Genomic DNA, 12,949 nt, shown 5'->3' on the forward strand with positions numbered 1-12,949 from the left:
ATTAGAAAAACCAAAAAGAAAATGAACAGAAGAGAAATTACGAGAATAAAAAGGGACAACAGAAAGAAAGAATAAAGTCTATGGATAACCCTGTGGCACAGCTCAACAGGGTTGAACTGGAAGCATGTGAATGCACCTCTGGTAGCCACTATACGGTCCATGTATGACCCAGGAGCACAGCTCTAGCCAACCATTAGAAAAAACAAAAATTAAATGAACAGAAGAGAAATTACGAGAATAAAAAGGGACAACAGAAAGAAAGAATTGTTAATTACTTCATATTTATTTCTTTTAAAAGATATTTATAATATTTTGCCTTTTTGAAAGCCTCATAAAATATATTTGGGAACTGTTTACAGTGTTTAAGTTGAGATTCAATCTCTATCCCTTATACTATATAACTATCTTATTCTAAGGTTTGCATCTAATTATTTTATAGGGGTGGTAGGTTTCTTTGTGATTGGTGATCGAAATATGAGCCATTATTATAATTAATTAACATTAGAGTTTTCAATTTAAAATAAGTTTTAAAACTAAAAAGAAATGACAAAAATCATACTAACATAGAGAGCATTGCAGTAAAACCATGAAATAAAAACAAAGTTGATACTGACAAATAGTAGAGTACAAACCCTAAAAGTGTGCAACACTTTGCACTCTTTAGTAGTAAATAGTGCTAATTAAACAATAGAAAACAATAGGATTAGCATAATTTAGCAGTATTTAATGGTATTTATGTTACACACTTTTAGTGTTTGTACTCTACTATTCAGTAAATGATATCACTCAACCAGAACATTCATTACACAAAGACAAATACACAAGTGACCATTTGTGTCTTTTGTGTAATGATGTTCTGGTTGAGTGACAGCAACTATTAGTCACTAAATAGCTACTATTTTGTCAGTATTGACTTTGTTTTTATTTATTGTTTTACTGCATGCACTCTAATAAAAGCAAAATACCAATAAAATTAAATTAGGACTGCTTTTGCTTTAAAAAGATGTTAAGCAAAATACATCCCGCGAAGAATGTCTGGATGTACTTGGACAGCTTTGGCTAAGATTTGAGGTGGCCTGGAGTCATCTCCTGTGCTGTTGCCGGAGCCACTCTCGTTACTATGGAAAAACACCAAGATTGAATGTCATGATTTGCCAATATCGATGATGTGATAAAAATCGTTAGAGTAAATTAGATGAATGACGATGAATGACGATGAATGTAAGATGGGGTGATGATAATGATGATGATGAGGATGATGATGATTATATGTCAACACTGATGGTAATGATGATAATGTATCGATGATAATGATGTTAATGGTGATATAAAAGTATAAAAAAGCACTTGTTGCAGCGTGCATTAAAGTGGATGGGAAAACCTTGAAAGTGACATCTAGAAAATATGCCAGAGGTCACAGATGTAGTTCGTATGAAAAATACAAGGTGGCGGATTTCCAAATATAACACTCTGATGATGATAATAATAATAATCATAATAATAATAATATAATAATAATAATAATAATAACAATAATAATATCCCCATACCTTTCCTTATCTTGATCCATCATATGAAAACGAGCCCTGAAAGCAACCAAGTGAGCATAGTATGCAGGGGCAGGTATGGACACAGACCGCGTACAGCGGACATATGTATGGCACAGTTGATAAGTCAAAGCCTGCAACTCGTCTGCAGTGAACCTGTTATCATCCCACAGCACATGATAATGTGATGGACGGCTGGTTCCCTGGCAGAAACAATGCGTTATACACTATTGAAAAACTTTTAGCTCAAAAACAAAATTGTTGCTCAAGTGGTGCGACAAAATTGATATTATGAACGGGCCTTTTAGATTACAATAACAAGGAACTAATAACAAGAATTAGCAGTAATGGTACCTGTATCCCTGCGTGACTGCAAAGGAAGAAGTCAAATTCGGTAGGGTGCGTGATACCATGATCTACTGTAGTACCAGGAGGAATGTTGCCACTCTTTCCACACTGTAACAACAATAATCCAGTAAAAACGATTAATGATAGCTACTTGCATTGACTAAGTGCTGTTTGTGCCCTTTACATTTGGTATGCCATGCATCCTGTGTTATAGGAGTTGGGATGGTTTGTTGAGGATAGTGGAATGTTACCCCTCGCTATGGTCCTGGTTACATCTCCTATCCATAGTCTCAACACTAACCTTATCTCTGTCTTCCTGACAGAATAGTCGAGTATGATGTCGTTTTTGCACGACTATGAACGATATTCCCGGCTGATATCCAACCTCTAGCTTGATGCAAGCTTCTCGGATTGCCTTCAACTCATGAACAAGAACCTAGGAGGGAGAAAAAACACGATTTTTGTTGACAGTGGAAACGCAGCATTGTTATCAACACAGCGATTTCGTTGTAACGAGGAAAAAATGTACGGTACGGAGGTGCCGCGATTCACTGTTGTCGTTTGCGTCTTGCGTAGAGAGTTCCCAAGAAATCTGCTCTGTCATTATTGCCAGTTGCATAACAATTTGTTATCATCATCGGAACGTTATCGTGATCATCATTGAAATTAATTAGCATCAAAAATCAACCTTTTCGTTGTAAATGTGGTCTTTCACCAATGCGACCCGGGTTCGAGTCCCGCTGAGCTCGGTGTCGTATGTGAGTAAAGTTGTTTGTTGGTTCTCTCCTGTGCTTCGAGGGTTTTCCGGGTTCTAGCTCCGGCTTTCCTCCCTCCGCAAAAATCAACTTCTAAAGTCCAATTGGAATCCAGTGGAAGAAGAGCCACCCTGTGGAATCCACTGTTAATCCCATTATTTATTATTATTCATTTATTATTAAATGTAAACATGTAGCTCACCTGTCTAAATTGCCCTTCACTGACTCCATCGCGATAAAAGATGATCCTCTGAGGTTTATGTCTCGTCGACTGATAAAACTGAACAAGAAGCTCACGAACCATGGCTCCTAATTCTGCGATGATCTCCTGCCAAGAAACATAACGTTAGAGACTGGAAACTGCCCTGGGTTAGCGTACAGAGCGCGTCTCTCTCGATATTTCGAGGTCGTAGATTTTGCGCAACTCAGGAGGAACTTTGCACCCTGCAATAACATTTGCGTAGAAACGTAGTGACCTATAGTTTGTTAATGCATACGCAAACTGCTTAACGCAAGGCCACTCTTTCTAACTTAATAGTCACTCAATTGTGTCATCTCTCCGTCCCAATGTTTCAACAAATACTGAACAGTGACTGTGCTGCTTTTACTATATTTTGGCTTTCATACATACTTAATTATTGTACTACTTTCTCGTGGGATTCTACCAGATCATTAGATACACCGTGCTGACGAGGCCCAATACAGGCCAAAACAGCTGTCCACGGTTCAGTTCTAGTTGAGCTGGCTCATTTTTACGCGACTTTTACGCGACTTAAAGTTGTGAAAGGACCATTGGCCCTCTTCTTCAGTCTTTTCATCTAAGGCTCGTAATTTACCTATTACGCATGTTCTTATTTAAAAGATTTAGAAATAACGCAACATCCCTTCTATCGCGTTTTATGAATGTTCAGCCGCGCGCCTCGATTTTGATTGAATATCCGAGCTGAGAATCACTGTTAGACCCAACACAAAGAGTTCGTGCGCAGTTTTACCTGTCTGTGAGTCTGGACACGAACTGAAGCGTAGTAACGAGAAGGATGAGCATCCATGCTTCCAACAACCTGAAAGACGTAACATTTATATACATTAATAAACCATTTAATATGTTATTAGTTCCAAGATGTATAGCAGAAAGAGAGTTACCCTATAGTTAAAAAACAGAGTCTCGATGCATTAACTGCCGGGATCCCTCTTACTCACCGCGGCGATAGAAGGTCTCTTTTCATCTCCTGCAGCAGGATGTGTGACGTCAGCGCCTAAAAATATCACGGGCTCACGAAATACGGGTGGACTGGAAATAGAAAATGTCATGGAAACGTCAGTCAGTGGAGGTCAGTGGTATATGTCGCCGCGTTGCAGCAGTCAGTAAGAGAAGTGAAATCAAATTCTACTGTACTACAAATTGGGCAACAATTTGAGACATTGCCGCCAAGGCATTGCGCGAGGTAAAAACTCTACTTATTTATTTTATTTATTTATTTATAGGTTTTCATCACGATTGACTTACAAAGGACAACAAACAAAAAAGGAATACGAAAGCAAACAAGCATGATGAGAGGCGGGCGAAGGGACTCGAGGTCCTGGCAAGGTGCGCACTCTATTATTTGCAACAATGGAACTTTGTTGCGAGTGGAGTATTAATACGAGCAACATTTGCTCTGCATACGTTGCACGACAAGTTTGCGCGATTTTTTGCCCGTATTACCTCACCTTTAGATAGTGCACTTGTGATATTCTTAGGTCAAAAAGCCTTATTAACGCTAAAATGGCGATGATACACAACGTAGTCCATCTAAAAACCTAGTAGGAGATGAATGTTGTTTATTTAAAGAATACCTACCGTATTTCTGGCGATAATATGTTATTGATGCCACCCAACTTAGCATTGATCTTCAGGCAGAGGTTTGAGATTGTCTGAGCTGAGATCTTGTTGACATTTTTGATCTGTATGCACTGCGTGACCACTCCTAATAATGTGTCACCGATTCGTTTTACTTCAGCTATAAGATAGAAAATTATTATTAGTTCTTTTAAAGAATGGATTGAATAATTTTGGACCATCCTTTTGCATACATCCTTAGTCCTTTTATTCCAAAACTTAAGGATCTTCTCGTAGAAAATAACTGAGTTTTAAAGCGCGGTCTAAAGTCGTTTTAGTCTTGTTCCATTATCTGATAGTCGATAGTTTTTTTAAATACATATTGTTTTGTGCGCGCTCTGAATTTGTCATCGTTGCAAAAAATAAAACAGCATTTTTTCGTTAAATTGTGGCTTGTTATTTTAAAAAATAGACAAACTTGATGTGGGGGGGGGGGGGGAGGGGAGGCAATGAAGTGAGGGACTATGAGGGAATTAAGGAGGAAAGAGGACCTCAAAGAGCATAGGGTGTTAGGGAAAGAGGGACAAACAGAGAAAAAAAGGAGGAAAGATTGTAGGACAGTAGGATGAGAGAGAAACAGTGAGAGATTGAGGGGTAAGGTGAGGAGAGGAAAGGGAAAAACAGAAGACGAGATAGAATAAGAAAGGGTTTGACATTAAGTCCAAAGCAACTGAAGTTCTTACCATAAACAGGTGTTTTTCCTGGTAAAATAATTACAACAAGCTGTATGTTGGGGTACGTCTGTTTTATATGATTAAGTATAGGTTCAACCTTGAAAAGAAGAAAATCACGATAAGAAAGCTTTGAGTTAAATACAAATAATTTTCATAGGTTTTCCAATCCAGACTCTTCCACAGTATCCCGACTTGACGTTCCGCGTTGACCTGGGTAACCGATCGGCCGAATGAGAGCCTGCGCTGCAGAAGAGTCATATATAAGAGAGAGATATATTACAACCACCACTCTCCATACGGGGCTCTTCCGTGAGTTTACAGCATACAATAGTCAACTCACATGTTGCTTTTTATGGAGGGAGGAAACCGGAGATCCCGGAGAAAACCCTTGTGGCAAGGGAGAGAACAACACATCAAACAAACTCAACTCAAATATGATCCAGTCTGAGCCAGGGCTCGAACTCAGACTACAGCGGTAAGTGGCGAGCAGTAAACCACTCATGCCACCCAAACCATTTTTTGGACATGCGTAATACAGTTTTCCATCTAGCACACCTTACCCCTCTATCTCTCGTTCCCAGACCCTACTTTTCCGCTGACAACAGAAGCACAGGCTGTGACACACAGGCCACCTTTCTGAAGGCCGGTTTAGACGGTACGATTTTCGCCTACAACTATCGTATACAACACGCTCGCGTCTGTCGTAGGCGAGTTGTAGGCTCGATTTACACGCTACGACTCGAGTTGTAGGATGGCACGAGCGTGTTGCATACGATTGTTGTAGGCAAAAATCGTACCGTCTAAACCGACCTTGAGAATGAAGATAACTTACACCCAGATTTAGTTAGAAAGACAGGCTCTTAATTTGGGACGTATGGACGAGACTGGTGTGACACATGAGAATGCGTGACAAGGTCTGGAACGATGTGACACATATTATACATAATATATTTACCTCTTCCTGATTACGGGCAAATTTACAGAAGCATGGCTGACCTCGAATAGGCATGCCTTGTTCTGCGCTAATTTTCATCAACATCAAGGAGAATTTTTTTAGCGTTTCTTCGTTGCAACTTCTTTGATTGGCGAAACATACGATGGCCCAGGTTCTGATTTCAATACCGTGGAACAGTTGTTTCCCTTGCATGGACCAGACACCTTGAAGGGAAAAGAAGAAGGCACTGTTAGGATTTGGAAATATTTTTAAAAAATCTACCAGTTTTGGCTGTAATCACAGAGTGGGACAATCACGAACGGAACCCTCAGATCCATACTAGGTGAAAGCCCAAGATCGAATTAGAATTTATAAGTCGATTTTTGCCTTATGAACGGCTTGCTTTCGTATTTGCAACGCTGTCTGGAAGAATGATTTTGCGAAGGAGTGTAATAACAGTCACAACAACAGTTACAACAGTTTTTATTTCCACGAAACATATACATAAATTGAATGAGTTATAAATATTTTGGGAGATGCAAGAGAACAACCTCAGAGGTTAAACAAGCTCTTACACCCTTAAAACGAAAGTGAAATAAAGACAAGAAGCAGAAGCAAATGCGCGCAACAAACTGCAAAATTATACCGACTGAACGCAGGCTATAGAACAACAGAACTTACCGGCCCTTGGAGTTACGGCTTGACTTTCCTGGGGGAAAAATTAAAACCATCTTTTTAAAAAATGTACATTATATGAAGTTCAATTAACGAGTCTTTCTGTAGAGGTCAACTTAAAGAATTGAAATTAAAGCAAATTACCTTGCCGCCAAAGATAAGTTTTGGTGGAGGCAGAACACGACCTTTGAGCTCAACCATTCTGTTACTTATCGTTAATCCAAAGTCTTTAACAAACTCGTCGTCAGGAAAATTGGCTTTTTTAACCTGCGAAATTGAGATAAATTCAAGATAGAAGTAGAAGGATATGTTAGACGAAGGTTTTGTTGTGCGCCCGTGCTGAGCGCGCGTTTATCCTGTAGCCAGTTTAGGCTGTGAAAAGCTCACCGCGGCACGAACACGGTCGTAACACGGCAAGGTATACATCAGATCAATCACATTGCACGAGAAAAAATAATGGAAAAAATCCTCCAATCAAAATTCTAGAAAACATCAAGGTCGCGCCAAGGCACGCATACGGCGCCGACTTTTTCACGGTCATACGAAAACTGCGTGCGCACAGGCACGGCATGGTATCGTATCGCATGGAGACGATGGTCTCCCATAAACCAATCGCTGCGAATGACAACCAATCAAGATACTCGGAACCGTACCGTTAAAGTTTTTCAACGCGCATATCCTCGAATAGATATAAAAATAATCAGATACGTCGAACCAAAATCGAAGAAACTATTGTATACAGTTGTACTTACAAGCCCATTGATTTCTTTCTCTCTTTCGGGTGCAGACCTTGCTGTAGCTCTGATCATCTTGGATGTCTGTACGTCTGTGAGTTTCTTCACGCAACGCTGTCCTGCGACAATGTTACACACTTCTAGTGGTAGGTACGTATGTCTCTGCTCTTGTCCGACTTGTAAACACGGTAAATGAGGATATCTACCGAAAAATCAGAAAAAATCTTTAGGAAACTTTGATGTCGGTAAGTGCTCTACCAGCAAAGCAAGAGGTTTACTTCGACGATTCCATCCCCCGTGCTTCGAGATTCCCTTTGAATACATGTTACTATAGCTGTAAGTGGAGCACTTATGGAAGGAGTGCATAAGAGAACGTTTCTACGTTTCGTGTGAGTGGGAAAGATACTGTATTGAATTACAGCACGTACACGGTACGACATGCTGAGTAGTGGCATTAAAATGGCTTCCCATTGTCTTTCAGTAATTCGTCCAATCACAACGCATAGTCACGGCTACGGTACATACATAAGATATTTCCCACTCATACGCTCTAATACTGCTCTAATACCCAAGATGTCGTCCATCCTCAGGGGTCGCGGAGGGGGTGGGGCAAGGGGGCTGCCGCACGACCTCCCGCACAACAGTCCGATCCTCAAGCAACTCATCCAACCGGGTGACGGTAAAATAAATGAATACGATCGCCAAAAGATCTAGATAATGTGTCCGTAATATAAAACTCAGTTTTAAGCCGGGAAAATTAACATATTTTTGTGTTCTGCAAATTCCAGCGTGCTTTATAACCGCCCATATACGGCACGCGCGCACGTTGCGTTCGTATATGAAACAGGATTTCTCTGTACAGTTCATCTTACCTTAATTTCTTATGATGTTTTTCTTCAAAGTACTTAGCGACTGTAATAGGAGTAGTGTGTCCTGCCTCGGTTATCAGAGGGAACTGTAATGATTGAGCAGGCAGCTTGGTGACGTTGATGACTCGGTATTTGCGTTTCATTGTACCACAATGGTTGATTTCGACTTTCAATCCTTCACGAAGAACGAGAAAAAATTCAGAAACAAATTATTATATGCAAATCGATATCTAAATAGATAAATCACTGAAACACATGAATATTCTACACAAAAACTGACTAATCGTGAGCAACAGAGTTTAAAACAGACTGCAATATTGTATCAGTTCTTTTCCTCTTAATTCCCTTCAAGAAAGAAAAGACAAATCGGAAAGAAAATGGAGATAAAGGTACATTTACCTTTGATTTCTTTGGTAAATCTTAGCCTTTCTGCATCGCTAAGTGTAGCCCTTTTCTCGAGTTCGTTTTCTCCTTTTCGCAATACCTCGCTCATGAATTCCACAACAGGTTGACACTTGTAGAAAGCAGTAGCAGAAACTGGAAGAGGAAAGTGTGATTACGATAAGAAATATACTTAATTTTTTACTGATTGAGGCCATTGGTAAATGGTTGAAACGTCTAATTATCAAAGTTATTGGTTTGAACGAAACCAAAATTTAAAAAACCCTTGTCTCTTCCGCAGTCCCTTCCATTCTTTCCTTTCCCTTTCTTCTTTTTTTCTTTTCCTTTTTCCCAACTCTTCATGCCCCACCTCTCCCTCCCTTCCATCCCCTTTTCCCTGTCCTTTTTCATTTTTTCCAAATCCTATTGATACCCTGAAATAACCTCTGGGCTGATCTAAGTCAAGGCATGGCTAACTCACGAACTGAACCCTGAAACAACCTCTGGGCTGATCTAAGTCAGGGCACAGCTAACTCACAGATAGAACCCTGAAACAATCTCTGGGCTGATCAAAGTCAGGGCATGGCTAACTCACAGATTAAACCCTGAAACAACCTCTGGGCTGATCTAAGTCAGGGCATGGCTAACTCACAGATTAAACCCTGAAACAATCTCTGGGCTGATCTAAGTCAGGGCATGGCTAACTCACAGATTAAACCCTGAAACAACCTCTGGGCTGATCTCAGTCAGGGCATGGCTAACTCACAGATTAAACCCTGAAACAACCTCTGGGCTGATCTAAGTCAGGAGGTGATAGGCTACTGTATAACTACTGATCATGCAACCCACAAGAAGAGCTCCTTCAATAACCTTACCATCAATGTTAAGCATCATTTTCCACTGTGATGGCCTGACACTTTGATGAAAGCCAAACCAAACCTCTCTCCCACCCTCCAAAGGAAGAAAGTACAGGTCCGGAGGAGAAAAGAATGACCTTCCAACTGGAGTATATTTCATTGATGGCAAGTGCCGCAGCACAACATCCAATGCCTGAATAGCTTCAAAAGGGATTTGATTGCTGAGTCCTTCAAGTGCTTGTTGTAGAGCAAACATGCTGACCTGTGATGCCCACTTTATTACAACCTTTGACATAAAAAAAAGATGACACTCAAATGAAATTTCAGGGGGAGATGCAGGAAGGTTTTTTAGGGAGGGTGAATCATTTATGATCAGGTTAAACAGATGCAGCACATCAAGTAATTCTCTATGAAAAAGATCATGACATCAAGTAGTTTTATATCACTTAAGAGGTCTTTCTTGAAGGATGGAAAAGTCTAAACTATACTAACCCCAAAAGTGTGAAATCCTAGAGACAAACCTATCTTAGGATATATCAGGATCATCAATCCTAACTACAATTATATTTATATATGTATATGATCAGCCCAGTTTCATACAATATTAATTTTATATAGATAGACACACAGAAGCACAGAAAACATGAGAGAGAAAGATGGTGTTTCCAGTTATTCCATTCAGTTGGTATACCTTGAATTTTTTGTCCTTGTTGTTTTCTGATGCTAAAATCACTTCAAATTCAGTCTAAAAGAGAAAGCCATAAAAAGTTAATAACAAGACCAAGATCTTTGCTTTGGGCATAATGCTCACCCATTTCAGACCACATGTAATTCTTTAGAGTATCATTTCTTTTATGGTGGTGCAAGAGAAGACACATGAAAATGGATACAACCAAAATAAAGATTCTTATTCTTAAGAGAATGACACATAGTCTGAAATAGAAAAATATTACACTACTGTAAATGCAAGGTAAAGATGTCTTATACACATACAACAGAATAATTACTAACCTGTCTAAATTAGATAGATAAAAATAAGTAAATAGGAACCATAAAGTTTGAATGAAAATATACTCACAGGTTTTTTACCAATGGACAAAGGCATTCTGCAGTACAAATTCTTACGTCCATCAAACACAGGTTTCAGTTCTCCAAAGATTTTACTAAAGCTCTTGACCATAGTTTCTATGACATCCCTGTTGACTCTTCTTGGGCACTTATCAGGATGTATCGACACATCATAGTGATGTATGTCCCCCTGGGGTAGGGATACTGGGAAAAAATTGGCACGAAGAGCAATCTGTCTGCCTGTGGTTCCGTGGTTGGGACGTTTAGGAGGGTTGAAATCCCCACCAACACAATTAACTGAAATCAAAAGTGAATTAATTATAAACAAAATTAGTTAATCACAAAATTGGTAGGTGAGACGGCTTTCGGCCACTCTAGGAAAAATGTCACATTACTGATTGGCCGCTTTTGGCCACTCTAGTAGTGAAAGGGTTAATCAAGCAAATACTTCCTCCATAGGAGGTCTTTGATCAGGGAGGTCATGACCTCTCTGCTTTGGATGACCTCCCAATCATATGCAACTCAAAAAGGATCTAAAATCTACCTAACTATGTTTTCTATTGTTATTTAGCTTTTAACTGTGACACAATTCGAATGAAAAACAATTCGGGTCCAAATTAGTAATTACTTCTACAGACATTGTTCTGGTTTTTCTTCGTAGCAGGATTTTCTGCTCAAATATATAACTGTTTGAAGGTGGAGAATATATCCTGGCAAGATTGGGCGATGTTTTGTGTGATTGGACCCGAAAATACGTCACAACTTAAAAGCCCTATAAGGCTTGCTTTTTAGTTTTGATTTACTTCAAGAATAGTCATAAGCAAAATGTAAATATACGTAAATCTTTCTCAGGATCTTTCGCTTTCGATTATAGCACAGACTTTCTAAGTAAAAAAGCCTACTTACTTTAATCATAGTGTAATACTCTATAACTAAATGCCCTCTCAATAGAGTAAAATAACCATTTTTGTTGACATCAAATGTGCGTGTCGATAACTGTGATTGTATCAATTACAAATCTGTTATCATAGCGTGAAAATATAAATATATAATAATCGAAATAGGTTAACTACTTGAAACGTTATATAGTTTACTAAAGAATATAAAGCATGACTCAAAAGTCTTAGCATTCATTTTATACAATAGATCAAGTCCTAACTAGTGTTAGTAGCAATGAACGTTCAGTGTGATGAGTCACGAAATTCTATAACTGTTGAATGTTAGCTAAAATCTTTGATTTTCCAGCGAAATTCGTCTCACAACAAAAAGATAAGCATATTCCAGTGAATACAAAAGAAATATTCAGGATCACATAAGCGAGAGACAACCCCGAGAAGAAACCTGACTTTACTACTAGTACCAGTGAACCAGCAACACTATGAAAGCGGGACAACAATAAGTCACGACTGAATACAAGTACGATTCGAACTAAAAATAAATTTCTTTGTTTTCTTAGCCGGTAGTGGTAGTCAGAGTCATATATCTTAACACACAATTGTTCGATCACCGAACTACCAGTTCAAAACAAGTTGAGGTTAAATAAAATTGAATATTCAGGCAGTTTACTAATCAATCAATATCCATGATTCAATTTAAAAAACTTACTTGGATTACTGGAAGCCATGATAAAATCTTCTTCTTTAAAAAAAAAAAAACCAGTATATGTTATTACATAGTATTAGAGCGAGATCCAATAACGTAACATTGTGTTTTGACTTCGTTTATTTGACGAGGGCAGCAGAAGAAGACGCCATGTTGGTTTGGTCTGTTGACGATGGCTTGCGGACAGACAGACAGGCGGCTTTTTTTGAAAAGCTATGACGTATTTCCGGTTTGTTTTCCATGCTGTTTTCATGTTCTCTTCTTTTCTTCCTTCCTTCTTTCCTTTTTCTTTATTTCATTTTTTTTAGGTGTTTATTTTTTTTAAACGTGAATAAATCCTTATATAAAACCCTGTTAATTTTTTTGAGATCACAATGTTCTCTGTCTTTAAGTCTGCTAATTATTAGTCCTACCTTAGATGGCTGATCAGACTTTCAATAGTATCTTTCATTGCATGTCTTAAGATTTGCATTTTAAAAACTAAAATGTCTTCTGACAAAGAGTCAGGATAAGAAAATGAGAAATACATCCCACATGGGAAAGGCATGACAAGGAGTACTTACTGGTGCCCATCAGTGACATTAGCTAACAAACTTGGCGTTAACCTTACATGTCCTATGATCAAA

At 38.8% G+C, this 12,949-nt stretch overlaps 1 protein-coding gene across 1 annotated transcript; it reads right to left on the minus strand.

Moving 5' to 3' along the window:
• Positions 1–264: 264 nt before the first annotated feature.
• On the minus strand, positions 265–12,511 carry LOC116293197 (protein argonaute-2). The gene is made up of 19 exons (XM_089029244.1): positions 12,327–12,511; positions 10,732–11,018; positions 10,345–10,398; positions 9,672–9,939; positions 8,815–8,952; positions 8,419–8,590; positions 7,565–7,748; positions 6,957–7,079; positions 6,819–6,846; positions 6,159–6,361; positions 5,213–5,300; positions 4,491–4,650; positions 3,851–3,941; positions 3,643–3,711; positions 2,853–2,978; positions 2,197–2,331; positions 1,902–2,003; positions 1,551–1,750; positions 265–1,118 (listed from the first exon to the last, which is right to left on the minus strand). Exons 1-19 carry the CDS (start codon positions 12,343–12,345, stop codon positions 1,007–1,009), a joined length of 2,559 nt encoding a protein of 852 aa, XP_088885370.1. The 5' UTR covers positions 12,346–12,511; the 3' UTR covers positions 265–1,006.
• Positions 12,512–12,949: the final 438 nt, after the last annotated feature.

Source organism: Actinia tenebrosa, unplaced genomic scaffold (assembly GCF_029948245.1).
Source record: "Actinia tenebrosa isolate PJP-AT-01 unplaced genomic scaffold, QUT_ActTen_1.0 PGA_scaffold13__45_contigs__length_12533684, whole genome shotgun sequence".
NCBI classification, from domain to species: domain Eukaryota; kingdom Metazoa; phylum Cnidaria; class Anthozoa; order Actiniaria; family Actiniidae; genus Actinia; species Actinia tenebrosa.